The sequence below is a fragment of the Euleptes europaea genome, chromosome 11 (assembly GCF_029931775.1).
Source record: "Euleptes europaea isolate rEulEur1 chromosome 11, rEulEur1.hap1, whole genome shotgun sequence".
NCBI classification, from domain to species: domain Eukaryota; kingdom Metazoa; phylum Chordata; class Lepidosauria; order Squamata; family Sphaerodactylidae; genus Euleptes; species Euleptes europaea.
Window position 1 is genome coordinate 13,938,016 of NC_079322.1, and position 22,409 is coordinate 13,960,424.

Here is a 22,409-nt window from a genome sequence, read left to right on the forward strand (position 1 = left end):
ATGTTTAGGTAAGAAAATGTGTATTGTTCCTTGCCAATGAAAGAGAAGAAGAGATAGCGTTATTATTCATAGTAGTCACAGATATTGGCACTACAACAGATCTTTTTGTGCAAGAGCTGATCATTGTTAAGTCAGGAACAAATTACATCAAGCTGGTTGAGTTTTCTGTGTACGCATGTTTTGCATTGGCAAAGTTGCCCGCCGGCTTCTGACTCGGGCTCAGACTTTGCAAAGCAGTCAAGACAGGGCGCACAATGCCCTCTCCCGGTGAGAAACAGAAAGACTCCTTCGGCTTCAGGGAAAGGCAGCTCGCTCAGATGCTCGCGGTTTAAAAGTTACGACTGAGAAAACAAATCAATTTAGAGCTTATAGGAGAGTTTTCAAAAAATCTAAATATAAGCCAAAGATACACAAGCCCTAGAGCCCAATAATAACAGTGGAATGATAGGTTGAAAAGTCACCAGGTCTCTTCAGCCAGGAAGACACTAACTCTTTCTGTTCAGGAAATAGATCCAGCTGCCTATATGATCCAGAGGCTGCCTTTTTCAAACCACTTTTTCTAAAATAGCAACGCTTACTTCACTGGGCTACTCCAGCATAAGTGGCTGGTTTAAGCATTGTGGCCTAGGTAGCCAAGAACTGTATATATGTCTGAAATTAGCCCGAGTTTGTGCAGTTTCTTTGTTCTTGTTTCCCTCGTCTCCCCTGTTCCCCTTGATGTCTTCCCACAGTCTTCTTGGTAGAGACCAGCCTTGTGGGTATGTTGGTTAAGGTGTTGGACTGGTACCTGAGAAACCCAGGTTCGAATTCCCACTCGTGCCATGGAAGATTGCTGGGCGACCTTGGGCCAGTCACACACTCTCAGCCCTGACCCTGACTAGTATTTGGATGGGAGACCTCCAAGGAATGCCAGGGATGTGACATGGAAGCAGGCAATGGCAAACCCCTTCCCAATGTCTTGAAAATTGACTTGAAAATCCTACGGAGCCGCCAGAAGTCAGCTGTGACTTGACGGCAAAAAGCAAAACTAACATTCCCTATGTGATTCAGCTAAGGGATAGAATAATCTTCTGAGCAACCAAAATGATCAGGGGTCTAGAACAACTGCCCTATGAGGAGTGGTTAAAACGGTTAGGGCTGTTTGGCTTGGAAAGAAGGTCTATAAAATTATTCATGGTATGGAGAGAGTGGACAGGGAAAAGCCTTTCTCTGTCATAATACTAGAAAACGGGGTCATCTGCTGAAAGTGGAGGGAGACAAACTGATTCAAAACTGATAAAAGGAAGTATTTCTTCACACAATGCATAGTTAAATTGTGGAATTCCTTGCCCCAGGATGTGGTGATGGCTGCCAACTTGAAAGGCTTTAAGAAAGGAGTGGACATGTTCATGGAGGAGAGGGCTATTCATGGCTGCTAGTAAAAATGAATACTAGTCCTGATACATACCTCTTCTCTCCAGGATCAGAGGAGCATGCCTATTATATTAGGTGCTTTGGAACACAGGCAGGATAATGCTGCAGTCGTCTTGTTTGGGGGCTTCCTAGAGGCACCTGGTTAGCCACTGTGTGAACAGACCGCTGGACTTGATGGATCTTGGTCTGATCCAGCATAGCTTTTCTTATGTTGTTAAGTTCTTAAGAGTCTTTTTTTGAAAGGCAAAAGTTATTAGCAAGTGGTTGGTTTAACTTTGTTTTATTGACCGATTCGTTTCTTTTTCTTTGAAGGCAATGCCAGCGATTCAGAGGAAGACCAGAATTTCAGCAGCACAGAGAATCAGTCTGTCCCCAACACACACCGGGTGTCGGATTCCAAGTCACACGCTCACTACACCAAAATAGATATCATCAGGAAAGAGCAAACCAAAAATACCCAGCGTTACAAGTACGATTCACAGAGCACAGACACGCTGAATTTCTCTTCAGAGTCCAAGCAGGAGACTGAATATGTAAGTATGATTATTTGTTTGACTGGAAAAACAGCATAGTCCAAGAACGATGCCTTAAAAGGATAAAGACTCCAGATATTGTTCTTTGTCTGAGCTTGTGAAGCCCTCAGAATTATCAGAAGAGCCGATCCCAACACCTGGCCAGCCTCAGGAGATGTGTGTAGTACAGCCTCTTGGTGTACAGTAAGCATTTTGTGGGCAGATTAAACCCTTGTAAGGGTTTACACACACAATACAATGCACACAAAATACAGTGCAATCCTAAGAACTCTTTCCCTGGAGGACTCCCCCCGCATTGAATGTTGCTGAGTAGGATTCGGAGTAGATCAATTTAGGATCGCTCTTCTACTTAGATGTGCCCCAGACTTCACCGAAGGGGAAATTTTGAGGCGAATGTTCCTGCTGAGGAGGAGAGACAGCCAGAGAATTTCAAGGGGTTTTAACTAGGCTAGCTTTTCAAGGACACTCGGCAAATTTCTGAGGGCTACTGTGGTGTAGTGGTTAGAATGTCGGACTAGGATCTGGGCGACCCGGGTTCAAATCCCTTCGCTGTCATGGAAGCTGGCGGGGTGATCTTGGGACAGTCGCACATTTTTAGCCTGACCTAACTCACAGGATTGTTGTGAGAACAAAATAGAGGTGAGCGCAATGATGTAAGATACTTTGAGTTCCCAATGGGAAGAATCTATGCGTGTAAAATCTATAAATGAAGTAAGGAAGTAAAGTCTGTTAGGGACCCAAAATAAATGTTGTTGCTCTAGCTTAGTGGCAGACCATCTGATTGGCATGCAGAAGGTCCCAGGTTCAGTCCCTAGCATCTCCACTTAAAGGGACTAGGCAAGTAGGGCATGTGAAAGACCTCAGCCTGAGACCCTGGAGAGCCGCTTCTAGTCGGAGTAGACAATGCTAACTTTGATGGACCAAGGGACTGATTCAGTAGAAGGCAGCTTCATGTGTTCAACATGTGTTCATCTGCCTCTTGCCAGCAGTAAGCATATTGATGCAAGCCTGGGTCTGGTGAAGAAATTGTCTATATAATACCGGTAGGCAGAATCAGTCAGATCTGGGATTAGAATCGCTACCAAACTGCTACAGCTGAAGTGCAGTTTCTAGGCAGATGTAGAGAGTTTTGCTCAGGAAGAACACTGGAGGAATTTTGAGGGAAGCAAGTGTTTCATAAAGACAGGCGGGGATTCCCCACATCCACAGAGCCAGCGTGGTGTAATGGTTAAAAGTGTCGGACTAGGATCTGGGAGACTTGGGTTCGAATCCCCACTCCCGCCTTGGAAGCTTACTGGGTGCCCTTGGGCCAGTCACGCACTCTCAGTCTGATCTACCTCACGGAGTTGTTGTGATGATAAAATGGAGGAGAGGGGGACAACGTAAACCGCTTTGGGTCCCCATTAAAAAGAAAGGCGGGGTGTAAATAAATTAATAACACATATTATTTAGTTAGCTCAGCCATTGTGCTGGCAGGGGCTTGGTTTAGATTTTTGTAATTCCTCCTACAGTGAAGACAGATTGGGTAATAAATAAAAACGCCTTGCATTCGTTCTGTTTCTCTGAGCCTGTTCCTCAAGCAGCAAATTATAGCAAGGGTTGTGAATGCCGGACTCAGTATCAACCTTTGGCCAGCGATCAAAAGCCTTCCGCTGCACATAAAGCAGAGCCTAGCTCCGTTTAGCGATTGCTCTGCCATGCTGAAAATGCCTCCTGGGCAAAATAACACACGGAGATGAAATGGCCACTGTTTCTTGTTCTCTTCCGCGCCGCTCACAGACAAAGTCTACATGGCCAGCTGGGTTGTAGGAAACGCGAGCGGAGAATACTCTGGTTCATGTAGTGTTCTTGGCAAGAGGGCCGCTTCTCCTCTGTGCCCCATGCCAGCAGGCACACAAAATGTTGCCGGGTATTTCTTGGCTCGTCATCAAAAACACTCACGGCTGGTCCCAGACACAGCTTTATGTTGTCGAAAAGGGGGTGGGGGGGGGGAAGTGCGGGGAGCGACTGTTCCAAAAAAACCTACAGAAACGGAAAGCGCCCAGAGGAGTCTGATAAATGTGAAAGCTGTCCTTGCTTGCTTGGCCTGTCGCGAAAGGTAGAGATGTTCCAGAGGGAGTCCAGGGGAGCCTGGCTTTTCAGAGCGTTGCCACTGCTCCGCCACGAGGAGGAAACCAATGGTCTGTGTTAGAAGGGAAACAGGCAGGCTGATTTCATTCCGTGCTTTCCACTCCCAACTTCAAATGCTAAAATCAGAGTTTTATGCAAGGTTACTTAGTTCTATTAATTTTTCTGGGTGCCAAGGGCAAGAGTACAGACTTTTGATTATTTCTTCTTTCTTTATAGCAGTTGTAGTAAAGGAAGCGGTAGAAGTCTTGCCAGCAGAGAAGGAAGAATAGGGGTATCACTGCCTTGACCTATGGCGAAGAAGGCTACAGACAACTCTAGGGTCCCAAAGATTTACAATGCAATCCTAAACAGAGTTGTATCCTGCTAAAAAGAAGAAGAGGTAGTTTTTATACCCCGATTTTCTCTTCCTTTAAGGAGTCTCAAAGTGGCTTCCAATCACCTTCCCTTCCTCTCCCCACAGCAGACACCTTGTGAGGTAGATGGGGCTGAGAGAGTTCTGAGAGAACTGTGACTAGCCCAAGGTTACCCAGCAGGCTTCATGTGGAGGAGTGGGGAATCAAACCCGGTTCTCCAGATTAGAGTCCACCATTCCTAACCACGCTAGATGTTAAGCCCATTAAAGTCAGTGGGTTTAATTCTGCTTAGGGTTGCACTGTTAGTTACTAGAAAGGCTGTAATGGGGGGAAATTGCTCATCTTCTTAGATACTGATTTTTTAACTCAATTTTTTTTAATGCACCAACCATGCATTCTTATACATACCAACTTATGAGAGCTCCACTGAATTCAGTGAGACTTAATTCTGAGTAAATATGCATACAAGCAGACCGCAAATAAGTATTTCAGATCTCTTGAATCCAATTTCATTGCGAACAGGTATCTCCAGCTCTGCACCAGGTCCGGCTGATTTTCTGAGCTTTGCAAAATAAATTGTTTGCCTAGTTTTGTGTTTTTCTCTGCAGCCATAAGAGCTAGAAGCTGAGTTTTAGAAATGAAATTCACGTGCCTTTGAAAAAAACCCACTAAACCCCATTCATGAAGTTGTGGTCACAACTATGTAAGTTTCTTCGTCCTTTGAAAACAGATAGCTGCAAAGGGACAGACGGTAGTGGTGATAAAAATAAGTTCCCACCAATGGTTGCTAATCCCAGCAAATGCTTCTTCTCTTGCTGTCAGTGTTAGGATTAAATAAAATAAAGACAAGAAGCAGAAAAAAGGACTGTACATCTAGCAATTACACTGAGATTCCCCCCCCCCCCCCGAGAATGAAACTCCAGATCTTTTCAAGCTTATATAAGCACTTAATTGGCCTGTTTGGGGCTCTTTAAAATTAGTTCCCCAGCTGTTCATTTTTGGGTTTTTTGTGGGGAGGGGTGTAATTTACAGTGCAATCCTAAAGATACTTTACTGGAAGTAAGTCCCAGTGAAAAGACTAGTGTAGGATTCCGAGTTGCTTTGTCTAAGATTGCTCACTTAATTAAATTATTTCTCTCTTTTTTAAAAAAAATTAAAAGCATGTGACCTGCAGTCAGTGTGTCTGAACTGCTTTGTTTGTTTAAGAAACTGCAAGTAAGTGCTGCAGTTTAAAGAACATATTCAGAGCTGGGACCAAGCAAATGTACAAGAACTGTCAGGAGAACGTTTGCTGACTAGAATGTTAAACTATAAACATAAGTAATAATACTGGGTCTGTAGGTTTTGGGGACACTTCAGGAACAGTGCGTCGTAAGAACAGATCGAATAGTTGAGCCAGTGTGGTGTAGTGGTCAAGAGTGTAGGGCTCTAATCTGGAGAACCAGGTTTGATTCCCCACTCCTTTACATGCTGCCTGCTGGGAGACCTTGGGCCAGTCACAGTTCTCTCTGAACTCTTATCAGCCCCACCTACCTCACAAGGAGAGGGGAGAGGAAGGGAAGGCGGTTGTAAGCTCCTTTAAGACTCCTAAAGGTAGAGAAAAGCAGGGTCTAAAAACCAACTTTTCTTCTTATATGATCACGTGCCCGATGAAATTGACACCAGTAGTTCATCATGTTGATGTCGTGATCCGTATACATGTAAGGCCGTAGAACCCAGTAAACGAATATTTTTTTGGAACCCTATATTTAGCACTCTGGAGCTTACTTCTAAGAGGGCTTAGGTTGAAGTTAGGACACCCCTTGGGCAAGTAATCCCCTCTGTACACCTTAGTTTATTATTTATTTATCTACTTCATTTTTACCCCGCCTTCCCCTAATGCTTATGTCATTCTCCTCTCCTCCATTTTTATCCTCACAACAACCCTGTGAGGTAGGTTAGGCTGAGAGTGGGTGACTGGGCCAAGGTTGCCCAGCAAACCTCCATGGCACAGCAGGGATTTGAACCGAGAACTCCCAGACCCTAGTCTAACACTCTAACCCAGGGGGTGTTGGAACTAATTTGTTACAAGGACCAGATATGACATAAATGTCCCTTAGTCGGGCCGGTTCATGCCTTGGCAGCCCAGATCGAGAGTAGGAGAGGTGGCTGCCTCGGCTGGTTCGTGGGACGGACTAAAGCTCCCAAGGGGCCGGAAGCGGCCTGTGGGCCGTATGTTTGCCACTCCTGCTCTAACCACTACACTACACTGGCCTCACTAGAATCCTCTGCTCTGCCACGCAGTCTGTTGCTGCCCATTAGGCAAAGTCCGTGCCATCCTTCAGGAAGAGAACGATCCATTAATTTTAAAATCTACAGCACAAGAAACCTCTGCAGGAAGTAATCCTCTACCAGCCAATGGTGCTGTCTATTCACACGCCCATCACGGCTGCTTCAAGGCAGAGTTGAGATTTGGATCAGGGGCGGTCTGGCTCACGCTCTTAACCATTACAGCACACCCATCTCCCAACCACTTCCACTCACAGAAGTGTGAGGAGGCTTCCAGTTGCGTACGGTGATGCATATTGGGGCAAGTAACCCCAGCTTCTCATGTGCACTGATGGGATCGCAGCTGGTGGCGAAAAACCAAGAGAGGGACCTGGGAGTGGTAGCGAATAGCGAAATGACAGCATCAGCCCAGTGTTTGGCTGCTGTGCCAACGCCAGTTCCATGCTGGCCATAATTAGAAGGGGAATAGAGAATAAAACGGCCACCTTCATACTGCCCTTATACAAATCTGTGGTGAGACCAGACTTGGAATCCTGCATCACCACACCTGAGAAAGGGTGTTGTAGGGCTTTAAAAGGTGGGTACCCAAGGTTGAGGAGTCCCGTGGCGCAGAGAGGTAAGCTGCAGTACTGCAGTCCAAGCTCTGCTCACGACCTGAGTTCGATCCTGACGGAAGTTGGTTTCAGGTAGCCCACTCAAGGTTGACTCAACCTTCCATCCTTCCGAGGTCAGTAAAACGAGTACCCTGCTAGCTGCTGGGGGTAAAGGGAAGTTGACTGGGGAAGGCACTGGCAAACCACCCCGGAAACAAAGTTTGCCTAGGAAAAGTCGGGATGTGACGTCACCCATTGGGTCAGGAATGACCCGGTGCTTGCACAGGGGACATTCACCTTTTATCTTCACCCAAGGTTGGGTGGAAAAGTTAAAATAATAATAGAGAAATATATTTTATTTTAAGGCGCTATATAAGGATTAAAAATATTAAAAATGATAAAACATGGCACAATGGCATCTAAAAAGGTTTATAGACCTATACCACATGCCAGACGCGGTTCAGCCAGCAGGCCTTCATCAGTGATCAAATTAAACCCATGTAATGCATACACAAATATTTACAAATGTATCAACATATGCAGACAACCATGTACCAGCCCAGGCTTGCATGTAGGGTGTTAAATACATTTCAAATTGTAAAGCCCTCTAGTTGGAGTGCCTGCAAGTTGTTGTTATACTGGGCTGTATTGGTCTCCCATACAGAATGTGTATGCAAGTATCAACCTGGTATACCAGATAAAGTATTTTATCTTTTCCTCCCAACCTTGGGTACCCAACTTCTAGTTTTTTAAGTTGGGTTCCCCCCCACTTTTTTTTTTCTTGTTCTTGTTTTTCTAATATGGAGCTTTAAAAGGGGCAGAAAAGAGCAACCAAAATGATCAGGAGGCTAGAGATACTGCCCTATGAGGAGCAGTTAAAACGCTTAGGGCTGTTTTGCTTAGTAGGAAGGCTGTTAAGGAGAGACATGTCAGGTCTATAAAATTATGCCTGGTGTGGAGAGAGTGGGCAGAGAGAAGCCTTTCACCCTCTCAATACTGGAAATGGGTCATCCACTGAAGCCAAGGTGTGGGAGATTCAGGGCAGACAAAAGGAAGCATACAGCGCATAGTTAGAGCCAGCGTGGTGTAGTGGTTAAGAGCTGTGGTTTGGAACGGTGAAGTCTGATCTGGAGAACCTGGTTTAATTCCCCACTCCTACACATGAGCGGCAGAGGCTAATCTGGTGAACCGGATTTGTTTCCCCACTCCTACACATGAAGCCAACTGGGTGACCTCGGGCTAGTCACACTTTCTCGGCCCCACCTACCTCACAGGGTGTCTGTTGTGGGGAGGGGAAAGGAAGGTGATTGTAAGCCGGTTTGATTCTTCCTTAAGTGGTAGAGAAAGTCGGCGTATAAAAACGAACTCTTCTTTTCTTAATTTGTGGAACTCGCCGCCACAGGATGGGGTCATGGCCACCAACTGGGAAGGCTTTAGAAGGACACACTCATGGAGGATGAAGAAGAAGAGTTGGTTTTTATATGTCGACTTTCTCTACCACTTAAGGCAGAATCAAACCGGCTTACAATCACCTTCCCTTCCCAGAACAGACACCCTGTGAGGTAGGCGTAACTGGCCCAAGGTCACCCAGTTGGCTTCATGTGGAGGAGTGGGGAAACAAATCCAGTTCACCAGATTAGCCTCCACCACTCATGTGGAGGAGTGGGGAATCAAACCCGGTTCTCCAGATCAGAGTCCACTGCTACAAACCACCGCTCTTAACCACTACTCCACGCTGGTTGTGGCTATCAAAGGCTATTAATCATGATGGATGTCTGCTTCTTCCAGTAGCAGAGTACTCTTTGAATCAGTTGCTGAGGAGCACAGGCAGAATAATGCTGATGCTGTCTTCCTGCTTGCGAACTGCATAGAATAATAGCGTTGGAAGGGGCCAAATAGGCCATCTAGTCCAAACCCCTGCTTAATGCAGGATCAGCCTAGAGCATCTTTGAGATTCTGGAGAGTCGTTTCCAGTCTGAGTAGACAATACTGGCCTTGATGGACAAGTGTTCTGATTCAGTATAAGGCAGCTTCACGTGTCAGCCATGGTCACTACCTGGATGGGAGACCACCAAGGAAGACCGGGTTTGGTATGCAGAGGAAGGCAATGACAAACTACCTCTGCTTGTCTCTTGCCTGGAACACCCCATGGATGGGGTTGTCATGAGTCGGTTGCAACTTGACAGGACATTCTTCACCAGTGTGGTGTAGTGGTTAAAAGCGGTGGACTCTAATCTGGAGAACCAGGTTTGATTCCCCACGCCTCCACGTGAGCGGCAGACTCTAATCTGGTGAATCGGGTTGGTTTCCCCACTCCTGCTGGGTGACCTTGGGCTAGTCACAGTTCTCTCTAAACTCTCTCAGCCCCACCTACCTCACAAGGTGTCTGTTGTGGGGAGACGAAGGGAAGGAGGTTGTAAGATGGATTGAGGCTCCTTAAAGGTAGAGAAAATCAGGGTATAAAACCAACTCTTCTGTAACCTTTTTATACAGCTCATTTATAAAATATTTAAAGCGGTGAACAATAAGTATAAAAATAAACATAGCAAATAACAATACAAGACCCTCAAATACTTAATCAATACAAATCCTTAAAATGCTCATAGAAATGAAACGTGCATTGTTGCGGCTAGAAAAATAGTATTGAGTATAGGACGACTTTGAGCTTTTACGTACAACCCCTGTGTGATTTTAAACTTGATTCCTCCTGCCCTTCTGGATGCAGAAGGATGCAAATTCCTGAGTGGATGGGGGATTGTGGGATTGCGAAGGAGTGCAGTGTGGGCAATTCCTGATGCAGCAGTTGAAACTGCATGTGCCTGGTGGTGGGAGAAAGTGTCATCAAGTCACAGCTGACTTATGGTGACCCCCTTAGGGTTACAGGCAAGGGATGTTCAGGGGTGGTTTGCCATTGCCTGCCTCAGCGTGGGCTGAGAGAGTTCTGAGAGAACTGTGGCTGGCCCAAAGTCACCCAGCAGGCTTCATGTGGAGGAGTGGGGAATCGAACCCGGTTCTCCAGAGTAGAGTCCGCTGCTCGTAACCACTACACCGTGCTGGCTCTTGCATGTGCCTAGCTCTGTCAAATAAGCAGCAGTTGTGCCAATCATGTACTCACGAGGGAGAAGTAAGGGTTGGATTTAGCCCCTGTCCTGCTGAACATCTGTTTTGATGTTGTTGTAGATTATTTGACAGGGCTCTGTGTGCAAATGCTGTTGGATTGGAGCCAACATTTTCCAAAAACAAGTTAAAAAGTTATGTAAACAGACACATTCTCTCTATATGTGGACATGAATTCAGAGGCCTTCAGATGAGAAGAAAATGTGCTCTTTTTAGGAATATCTTATGAGTTCGTTGAGTAAATCTCAGTTTAAGGATTTGCCCTCTGTTACTGCTTTTCTTTGGTTTGGGTGTTCTTTGGGCAAAATTTGCGTCTCCATTTTGATGCGAGCCTATCTAGCCAAGGGGTGAAATGCCGTTTGCATACAAGGATTTAATTGCCAGTTTGAAAACAAACCCAAACCATTGTTTGTTGACAGGGTCCTTGCAGGCGAGAAATGGAAGACACCTTAAACAATCTAAAGATCCTGAACGTCTTAAGCCCGAGGGGATTGCACATTCCCAATTGTGACAAGAAGGGATTCTACAAGAAAAAACAAGTGAGTCACATTTCCATTTTTCGCCCTAGCCTTTACTAACTCGGCAGATCATTTCCAGCATAACCTTTATTGGGTGCAGGGGGGAATCCGTGTTCACTGCGTGCCATTTTAATTGAACGTTAATTTGGCATTCGTTTTGGGGCACCTGATAACTTGGCCCCAACACGGCCCGCCAGGTGCCGTTGGTGTTTATATTTGCCGTTGTTCATGACAACAGATTGAGTCTGAGAAACCTCATTCTAAAGTCACAGATGAGATGACCCCCAAATCCTAGATACCAGCGCCCTTCAGTTTAAAAAAGGAAACAGTTCTCTGAAGGAAGAAAAAAAAGAGAGAAAGACCCCGAGCAAAACGTTGTTATCCCGCCATATGACTGTAATGGATCAACGCTTTTGAATTGCAAATAGCTGCCTGAGGTTTCCTAGAAGGATTGAGTCGGGTCATGTTACAGGCAGCAACCTGAGGAACCCCATATAGCTGTCCTTTATTTGCTCCAGGGGATCGCTTCCAAAATCTTGGTGATGTGATCATGAAAATGATACTCGCTCAGCATTTACTCCAGCGTAACGTGGCCTTTCCACCACCCTGGGTTTTCCATCTGCTTCAGCCTGCGAGGTTGTGACCTTCTTGACAAATGCAGAGTGCCGATGCTTTGATACGTGCAAACTGAACTACAGTAATGTGCTTCATTAGCATTGCTACTGCAAATAGCATTGTTGACAATTCGGGCTCATTCGCTTCTTGGTAAATATTTCTTCCTGTTTCGATGTTTTTTAAAAAACCAACTTTTAAAAAATATCCTTTCTTCCTTGGTTTATGGGAAAACCTTTCCTAAGTTGATCATATAGGTCTGCAAAATTCAGCCCACAAACACTTTATGCTGTGATGCAAAATGCAGTATTTTTTAAAAAAAAATCAGGTTAGCGCACCCTATCAATCAGCATAATATTCTGTACCGCAGTTTAACTTCATGGCGTTACTGCAAGCAATGCAGACCTTTACAGTCTGACTGAAAGAAGGGTGAAAAAGATGGAAAATTGTGAAGGGGACTGAATGATAGTTAGAAACCACAGCCTCTGTTCGGATGTTGTCAAAACCTATGCGTGAATTTGACTCCTAACATCATCTGGAACTGTGTAACAAGTGGTCATATCTGATGTATGTCTGTGTGTACATCCACCCTGACCTGGATGGCCCTGGCTAGCCTGATCTCATTGGCTCTCAGAAGTTAAGCAGAGTTGGTCCTGATTAGTACTTGGGTGGGAGACCACCAGGGAAGTCCAGGGTCGTAAACCACCTCTGGGTTTTTTTTGTAATTTTTTTGTATAAAAGAGAATTACATCATGTGATCTCCCCACCCTCCCCGGGCTGAAGGGTTGCAGCCTAGAGACCTGAGAGAGAACTAGGATACAAACATCCAAAAATGAAAGAGGTACTACATTATCCCACACCATTCCCTAGGTTAGTTCAGCATTCAGCATGTATTTCCTGAAGCTGGATCAGAGATTTTAATCAAGGCAAAACTTCCTTTCAGTGTCCAGGTTTAATTCTGAGACATGTAAACCGACCTTTTTGAGCCTGTGCGCACCTTTAGGATTCTGACACAGTGCGGTGGGCGCAGCTACAAAGCGGCTGCCTCAGCTTACCTTCAGCCGCACAGTGAAGATCCTTGTGCTGTGGTCTCCACTGGCCGATCGGAAGCCTTGCTGATCAAAGGCCCCACCTGGCCCTGCCCACTTTCTAAAAGCACTTGGGTGCCAGGAAAGGTGTCGGCGGGTGCCCATGGCACCCATAAGCCATGGCGGGGTTGGGGACCTCTGACGTCAAGCAAGCATGAATAGAGCGGGTACGCGTCTCCGAATGTGCAGATCACGAATGCACAAGAAGGAAGGAAAGAGAGTTGATTTGGAAGTGGACTGTGTGCTCAGTAACAACAATTGATCAGGCGGATAGGAGAAAGCATCGCTATTCTCTGTATGATCTTTTCCTGGGACCCTCGTGGGCTAAAGGGCTCTAACTTTAAATAAAAATGGCGTGTGAAGGGAGCTACCTACATTTTGCCTCGTGGTGTTCTGGTGCTTTCAGCAGTTTCACGAGGGGAAGGGATGCTTTTATCATAGAAGTAAGAGAGGGATGGAGCAGGGCCTTGCTCCAGCGAGCCACATAATCCATTTTGGTTTAAAAATTGCACACACACACGCACACACACCACTATTTATTTTTACTAGAACAAGAAGGGTTGTCTGGCTCTCCCACCCTCACTGGGGCTAATAACAGCGGGCAGGGTTTGTATTGGGGGACAGATGCAATTTCTTAGTGCTTTTAAAAAAAATAAAATTACAGATGTGAAGAGATAACACCCTCAGTCAGCAGTTCTCTGATGAAGGGAGAGGATCTGGCCCCTCCTTGTCAGTGATGTCTCTCATCTTGTTTAGTATTTTCTGTTTGGCGGGTGAGATTTTAGCTTCTTCCACTGTACCCCACCCCCATCCAGTCTATTAATAGGACTGGTGAGCTGTCTGTTATTGGAGATGGGCAAAGCATGGGTATCTACCTCTGTTCGACCCCCCCCTCGCCCAGTCTCTGCAGCCCTTCCGGCTGCAGTCCCCCCCCCTTTGTCCCTTACAGCGCATGAGTTGCGAGGACTGGCGGCTGCCATGTACTTTTCGTGTCTGTGTTGGGGCGAGGAAGTCACAGCCTCTGCCACCCTTCAGCCTGTCTCGCTTCCGTCTGAAAAAAGCTAAGCCTTTCCCCTGCCCTGTGTACCATGCTTGCAATCCCAGAACTGCTGAATTTTCTAGGCCGATCCTGCCTTAATCAGGGGGTCGGACTAGATAGCCTGTATGGCCCCTTCCAACCACCATTTCACACTTTTAAAAAAAGGGAAAGGACATTTAATTTTTCCTTGATGCTATCAAGATAAAAAAAAGTTGCCACATCTCTCAGGCAATTCACCGATCTGTTTGACAGCAGATCACGCGGTATCCGCGTCTCAGAAAGTGTCTTTATGATTCTGTGAATGGCTCAAGCAAGAAAGATCAACTTACATAGATTCAGAAAACTCTCCAAAAGCCATTGAGAATGGCGTACAACGATTGGCAGAAAGTAGATATGATTATGCCCTGACTTGGATAACCCAGGCTAGACCAACCTCGTCTGAGTTCAGAAGTTAAGCAGGGTTGGTCCTGGTTAGTACTTGGATGGGAGACCACCAAGGAATGCCAGGATCGCTACGCAGAGGCAGGCGATGGCAAACCAACTCTGCTCATCTCTTGCCTTGAAAACTCGACGGGGTTGTCGTAAGTCAGCTGCACTTTCCACCAACACCAGACAAGCTGAACGCTAAAACGCCAGTCAGGAGGATGCGTTCCCTGAGTCTCTGTCACTCACATGTCGCCGATTCTGTTCAGCCATGAGCAGTGGTACCTGAGACTTTTAGAAGTGTAGCACTTGAGGCTGATCTATTTGATTTTAATTTTTTTAAATGCATTGGATCAGGGATTCTCACCCATCGTGGCATAGTCTGCATTTTTTTTAATGAGCGCTTTGGTGAGGGGGACCACCCAACCTTCCCATGAATGGCTTCTCAAGTCACACCCCCTTCCAGTTTTCATTTTTCAGCGGCTCCGCAGCACTGACTGCAGCGCTTTCATTAGAAAATATTATTAGTAAAGCATTCTCTGTGTGTTTTTAGCTCCCCTTTTATGTGGTTTGGGAGTTGGAAATGAGGAAAGTCAACATGAACTGACCAGCCAACCTGCTGTGGATGTCGAGGAGTCCACAGACTTCCCTGTTGAGAAACTGCTGCTCTGTGTATCGTTTATATATTGACTTTCTCCCCAAGTGACATCGGAAGGCAGTTTGCAGGCAGATGAAGGTGTATTAAAGGCTGGGGTAGATATAATAAACTCAGACGTTAGGGTCCATATTTTGCTCCTAATCTTTCAACAGTATACAAGTAAATATAGGAATAATCCTGGCTGTCGTCACAGCGACAAAAAGCTAACCCCTAACCTAACTTTCTCACTTTTTCTGATAATTCCATTATTGCTTTAAAAGTTCCACTGAATATTGGAGCCAGCATGGAGAGCAACTGGTTAAGAAACAAATTCCTCCACCGTCACTGAATGGCGTACAGTTAACACGTAAACAAGCAATGACCAGAATTTTATCCACGTGTCTTTTTATGCCATACAACAAAACATAATCTGATGCGAAACAATAAATAAGTGTTGTACTTCTCATTGGGAGAGACCGCAGTAAATCACTCATAAAAATGCTAGGCGCCACAGTGAAACCTCCAGGCACCATACCTACCTGGCACCTGGGATCTGTCAAGCCCTGCTTTAATGGGTTATGGGAGAAGAAGAGTTGGTTTTTATACCCCGATTTTCTCTACCTTTAAGGAGTCTCAAAGCGGCTTACAATCGCCTTCCCTTCCTCTCCCCACAACAGACACCTTGTGAGATAGGTGAGGCTGAGAGAGCTTGAGGAGAGCTGTGACTATCCCAAGGTCACCCAGCAGGCTTCATGTGTAGGAGTGGGGAAACCAACCCGGTTCTCCAGATTAGAGTCCACCGCTCCCATTCAGTCTATTAATAGCTCTAAAGACAGCTCTAAATGTTGACTTTTATGTATTCGGAGGGAAGGTTGCGACGCGAGATCTTCCCGCTAACCTAATTCTCTTGCAAAGAGCCCAGAAACGTATTTTGTTCCTTTTAATAGTTTAAGATCCAACCTGAAAAGGAATTCTGAGGAAATCAAAAGTTTGCTTTGAATTCTACTGCCCATGTTAGTGATCAGGAATATATTTTAAAGTGATTTTGGGAGCTCTTTATTTGCATAAATAGGTTGAGGAGTTGTGCGTTCTCTCATGCAACCTATTTTTCACGGTTCATATGTTCAGTGGAAAATGAGTAAGGGTCCACAAAGGACCACAGGGGCAGACAAAGAATACTGGAAGCTGCATTCTAGACTCTTCTTGTTCTTTAAACTTTTATCAGAAGCGTTTTTTCCCTTCACAACGAAACTAGAAACTTCTGTCAAGTTTCTCAAAAGCAGAAGGTTGAGATTTTGAGGATTATGTGCAGGCTGTTAGATTTCTTCCTGGAGGCCTGAGTTGGATCTAACTAACTTTTTTGCTTGTGAGCAAGGAAGAAGTTGTCTTCTTTAACCACCAGAAAAGGCTATGTGGTAAGAGTTGCCAGCTCCAGGTTGGGAAAGACCTGGAGATTTTGGGAGCGGTGCCTGAGAAAGGCAGAGTTTGGGGAGGGGAAGGACTTCAGTGGGGTATAATGCCATAGAATCCACCTTGTAAAGCGGACATTTTCTCCAGGGGAACTGATCTCTGTCACCTGGAGATCATTTGTAATCCCTGGAGGTTGGCAGCCCTATATGTGAGAGGTCATGGGACCTGCATGTACGAAAGCCATTTGGAATGGGGGCTGCAGAATGAAGGGGGATTGAGTTGAGATCGAGTGGGAAAAGCTGGATGGATCCAACCCGTTCTCTGTTCTGTGTCAGTCCTACTTTGCCGACTTATTTCTGGTCATTGCCATCTATAGGAAATCATTGCACATATTTAGTCTGGTAGAAACAATTTTCTTAAGTACACAAAGTATGCCACGGGATGCTGGCAGTGGTGATTTGTTAGCTTCAAATAGTTTTGTCAACAGCGTCGCAAAACCATACATTTCTTACACAAAGGTGTGACCCAACGCACAGTGCCTCGCTGTGAAAATGCATTCACCAAGATAAGCAGGTAGGCAGGTAGGTAAAATGTGTGTGAGGCCAGATGCCATAACAATATACCAAAAAATAACTGTAGAGACATCTAGTTCCCCATTCTAGCATTAAGCTCAAGGTATTTGCTAGTTTACAGCAGAAACCATTTGCGCACAGCACTGACTGGGGCATGTTGGTGCATCACTTCCCACCTCACCATCCCCTTTACTTTCAAAGTAAAACACAACAGCCAAGAACATTTAAAGGAATTAGCGTGTGCTGCACTTTTTTAAAAAAAATGACAATAAACCTGAGTATTTGGTGAAGACCCTGAACTGGATAGCCCAGGCTAACCAGGTCGGCCCCGGTTAGTACTTGGATGGGAGACCGCCAAGGAAGTCCAGGGTTGTTACGCAGAGGCAGGCAGTGGCAAACCACCTCTGAATGTCTCTTGCTGTAATGGGTTAACCATAAGTTGGCTGCAACTTGACAGCCCTTCACACACACACGTTTGGTGGAGGGGTGAGAAAGATGGCCAGGGTTAATGTTAGAATTTCGGACGGGCCTACTCTCATTTGTGTTCGGAAGGTGGGGGAAAGCTGAGGTCATTCTCTGTGTGTGTGATGGGTGGGGGGGAATTCTATTGAAAAGCATGCCTGGTTACACCCTTAACCCTCCATCATTTCTTCATTTCTCGTTGTCTCGGTACAGATTTCTTAAGACTGCTGACATACAATACGCTTTTTCTACCTCCTGCCTCAACAAAGGCATCATAAATTAAGAACAGTTTGGAATCAAATTAATCAGTACTGGGTATAGCTTCTGCCAGTTTGGACTGCTGGCCCGGGGCATTAACTTAGAACAATAATGGAAGAAATGCTCCTTGAAATCAGCGCTAGCTGTCTCCCACAGCTATCATTTGCAGTAATTTCAGACAGGGGCTCCCTGTAGCAACAGCTGTTGCCAGCCTCCATATTGGTGTAAGGGTTGCATACATTCCACCAAGTGGGGGGATTTGAAATCCCAGCTGCTGTGCTCCGGAAGGACCGGTGCTTGGTGCACTACACCGAACGGTCCGTCGGAGTTGTCGACGCTTCCAAATGTGCCCTTGGGGATCTTCCCTGTCGGACACAGGGCATTCTTGTGAAGTCCTGCATGCCCCTCTCCCCCCTCTTGCCGACCCCTTTGTCCAAACGTGCCTGCTCTTCTCTCCTGTTTGCTAAGATCCTGATTGCGTGCAACACATAAATGTGTTTAATGACCCTCCCCAAAAGCTGCTTTGAAAGCTTCAAGAAGGGGAAAAGGTACCTGAAGCCTTGTGAGTGGGAGAGCTTGGGAAACAGGAACTGCAGGGCAAATGGGCAGGGTGGGGAACGGTTAAATGCTCCCCCCGAAGCTCAAGCAGCCGTGCAGACAAATGCATACAATACAGAATCATAGAGTTAGAAGGGACCACCAGGGTCATCTAGTCCAACCCCCTGCACAATGCAGGAAATTCCCAACTACCTGCCCCCACACCCCCAGTGACCCCTACTCCATGCCCAGAAGATGGCCAAGTTGCCCTCCCTCTCATGATCTGCCTAAGGTCATAGAATCAGCATTGCTGACAGATGGCCGTCTAGCCTCTGCTTAAAAACCTCCAGGGAAGAAGAGCTTACCACCTCCCGAGGAAGCCTGTTCCACTGAAGAACACCAAACAGCCAGTTAATTCTCCTGAAGAGTTCACTTCAGGCCGATATGAACAATGTAAATGAAAAAGTGAACACTTCTGAAAGAACACTGAGGAGGGGGGGACCAGTCTGACTGATTGCCAGGAGCCCCATGGCGCAGGGTGGTAAGCTGCAGAACTGCAGTCCAAGCTGAGTTTGATCCCGACAGAAGTTGGTTTCAGGTAGCCAGCTCAAGGTTGATTTAGCCAGCCATCCTTCCGAGGTTGGTAAAATGAGTGCCCAGCTTGCTGGGGGTAAAGTGTAGATGACTAGGGCATATAATGTCAAACCACCCCGTCAACATAGTCTGCCTAGTAAACGTTGGGGTGTTATGCCATCCCATGGGTCAGTAATGACCAGGTGCTTGCACAGGGGACTTCCTTTACCTTTTTTTTTTTAAGTGATTGCCTTATTAAGAGTGGGGTTGTGATCAAATTGACTTACAGGATTAGGGGTTGGTTACTAAGTACGTTTAGAGGCCTGTACTTTGTCTTCATCCTTTCTTGTCACATTTGGCCCTCTTATTTGTCTTATCTGGAAGAAAGGTGGTTTGCTGCGTCTTGTTGACTCCTGTACCGTACAAACTATGATCTGGATTAGGGGTTCCCAGCCTTTTTGAGCCAGCTGGTACTTTTGGAATTCTGACACAAAAGTAGATTTGAGTTATTTCCAGTGTAATATCTTCCCCACCTCTACAATGCCTCCTCTTTGCCTGTTGCCTGCAGTGTTCTGCCACATCCAGTTTAAGTATCCACATTGCTACCTGAAGTAGGGTTGCAAACTCCAGGTTGCAGAGTTCTGGAGATTTGGGGGCGGAGCCTGGAGTTTGGGGAGGGGAGAAACCTCAGCCAGGTATAATGCCATAGAGTCCACCCTCCATAATCAGTCGTTTTTTCCAGGGGAACTGATCTCTGTAGTCTGGACATCATTTGTCATTCTGGGAACTCTCCAGGCCCAACCTGGAGGTTGGCAATCATAGCCTGTGCCTATACTGACTCATCAGGCAGGCTCATATTGCCACTATAAATAATGTAATGGTTTCACAGCTGGAGCAATCCTTTGCCCTCCCCATCTTACATGGTTATTTGTGCGTGTAAAGCTCCGTCAAGTCGCAGCAATGGGGTTTCAAGGCAAGTGAGATGCAGTGGTGGTTGACCATTGCCTTCCTCTGCAGAGCCTTCCTTGGTGGTCTCCCGTCCGAATACCAGCCCTGCTTAGCTTCCAAGATCTGATGAGATTGGGCTATATCGTGCCGTCTTCCCTCCCTACATGGTTATTTAGCTAGTGCAAAATGGATCAGAGGATCAGGTCATTCTTCTGATATTTTAAAATAAGTTATTTTGTTCGATTCCTTCTTTGCTGCAGTTGCTGTCTTGGACATAAATTCAGTAGCATTTGCGTTCTGGAAAACAAAAAATGCTTTTCCATGGTAAAAGCTGTCATGAACCAAGCAGCAATTCTTTCCCTCAGCCAACTACCTCAGTACAGTAATTGCATCATTGGGGTTGAATATTATGGAATACTTTTGGACTGCAGAATAGAAGGTGATGGAATTGGTTTCCCATTGCCTTGGGAATCTTCTTCACAGGCAGTCATTCTATCTGAGCAGCAATGCCGTTGCTGTGCTTTCAGAGTATCTAAGAGGCATCCTAAAACACGTCTGCTTAGAATCCTACGCAAGTCTTTTCAGTGGGATTCACTCACAGCAACGTGTTTTTAGGATTGTCTCCTCCATAGATAGCAGAAATAAAACATCAAATGCTACCTTTTAACAAGAAGTCAGCTTACAGAATATCAAGTTATCTAAAAGGGGAGCATTTTCCTTGAATGTTTGTGTCAGCATTGATAATGCTTCTCTTTTCGCTGATTGAGCATAAGAAGAGCCCTGCTGGATCAAACCAGTGGTCCATCTAGTCCAGCACCCTGTCCCACATGGTGGCCAACCAGTTCTTCTGGAGGTCTTAACAACAGGGCATGGAGGCCGAGGCCTTCCCCTGATGTTACCTCCTGACTTTGGTATTCAGAACATCTGCATCTGAACATAGAGGTTCTTTGTCACTGTGGCTACCCCACTGTCAACAGGATTCATCTTCCCTCAGTCACGTGTCACACAAACAAATTTGATTTGCTCTGTAGCTTTGTGGTATCCTCTTGTTCGTTATGTGATTCCTGGTTTGCTGGGAAACCCCACTGTGATCATTTTCAGGAATAAAATGACCTAGACATTGGGGAACTGACAACAGCAAGCAGGGTTGAAATAAAGGCTAAACAATCGCAGAATTTTATTTTTTATTAGAAAATATTTCTGCTTCTTCAGAGCACTCCATTCATCCAAAAACCTGAAAGGGCAAACGTTTATTGCATCCCTGATTTATGCCTGTTTGAACCAGGAAGCCTGTGGTTCAGTTCTTGTGCGGTGAACTTACTGTGTGGCTTCAAAGCAAGTTGTTGTCTCTCAGTCTCCATTGTCTCCATCTGTGATAATACTGACCTGCGTTACTGGCTTGTTGTGAGGAGTTCTGAGGTAATAAACCTAAAATTCTCAGGATGTTAATGTAAGAATTGTCTTGGCGGATCTCAACGAGATGCATCTGGTCTTGAATTTCTGTCCAGCAGTTCCATCCTAATGCCTTTGAGAAGTCCAGAAGCCAGGCACAAAGGCCCTTGATATGCGGAAGTTGCTGTTAGGCAAATCTGAATTCTGCCATGACTTAGATGGTCCAGGTTAGCCTGATCTTATCAGATTTCAGAAGCTAAGCAAGGTTGGTCCCGGTTAGTACTTGGATGGGAGACCACCAAAGAAGCCCAGGGTTTTTACAAAGAGGGAGGCAAAGGCAAACCACCTCTGTTTGTCTTTTGCCTTGACCTGGATGGCCCAGACTAGCCTGATCTTATCAGATCTCAGAAGCTAAGCAGGGTTAGCCTGGGTTAGTACTTGGATGGGAGACCACCAAGCAAGTCCAGGGTTGCTACAGGGTGGGAAGCAATGGCAAACTTTCTCTGTTCATCTCTTGCCTTGAAAACCCTACAGGGTCACCATAAGTTGGCTGCAACTTGACCATGCTTTCTACCACCACCAATTCTGAATCCTAGTATAATTAGAGAGGCAGGGGAAAAATTCTCACTCTCTACTTTTGCCCATACCATTTACAAAGCTTCCAGTTAAATGTCAAGTATAAATTATTGCACTGAAGAAATTGCACTGAAAACAGATGTATCAGAAAGCTGTGCAAGCGGACAAATTGTAGTGTGGCTTCTCCCCTTTATCCAGCCAGTAACGCTCTCCTGTGCTCCCCAAATAAGCATGTGTTCATGCCAAGCTTCATCTTTCTTTCTGTGCTCGATCCAAGCCCATAGGATTGTCGCATTCAGGCCAGGCCGAAGAGTCTGGCCCTTGAGGGCCTACAGGGGCCTACAGGGAGCCAGCATTGTGTTATTCTAGCATGTGGTGTGATGTTTGCCTTTCCTGCCCAAAGGTATAAAGAGAATACACCCTTTATTTTTTTCAGCTAGAATAAGTGGCGTTCGTTCATATACTGTAATGATATAAACACGGATAAAACAAACATTTGGGAGGGCGAGGAGTCTGCCCAGCACAATACCTAGCTTTTTGAGGAACGCAAGCCCTGGAAGGTTGTGGGTGACGCTGGCTCCGTGGCAGCAGACGGTAGCCAGAGGGGACGGTTTTCCAACGAAGGAAGCACGCGAGTGACCAGCTCCTCCCAAACTGCCCTAGCCGAGGAACTGCAGAGCTAACACATGCTAGGAATAAAAGAACCCAAACAGTTTATAACAGCAAAAAAGTTTCCTGTTTTGCTAAATGTTCTTGTAAATCATACGTGATGCTTGAGAATCCCCCTAAGCCCTTGGTTATCCAAGGGGCAGGTTGGTCTCCCCAAGAACTGGGGGATGGGATCTGTGATCCAAAGGAAGGTTACTGCAGAACAGCAGAATGATAAAATAAGTAAAATAAATAGGGGGGTCAAACAGGGGAGGACGGTTTATTATCAAGACTCTTTCCAAAGTTTCC

The 22,409-nt window shown here is 45.8% G+C and overlaps 1 protein-coding gene across 1 annotated transcript in view; it reads left to right on the forward strand.

The window, feature by feature from the left end:
- The window catches only part of IGFBP3 (insulin like growth factor binding protein 3), a 38,432-nt gene that overhangs the window by 8,460 nt on the left and 7,563 nt on the right, over positions 1-22,409 (forward strand). Inside the window, exons 2-3 of the mRNA XM_056857546.1 lie at positions 1,726-1,946; positions 10,827-10,946. Coding sequence (XP_056713524.1) covers positions 1,726-1,946; positions 10,827-10,946 — 341 coding nt within the window. The remainder of the gene's footprint in view (positions 1-1,725; positions 1,947-10,826; positions 10,947-22,409) is intronic.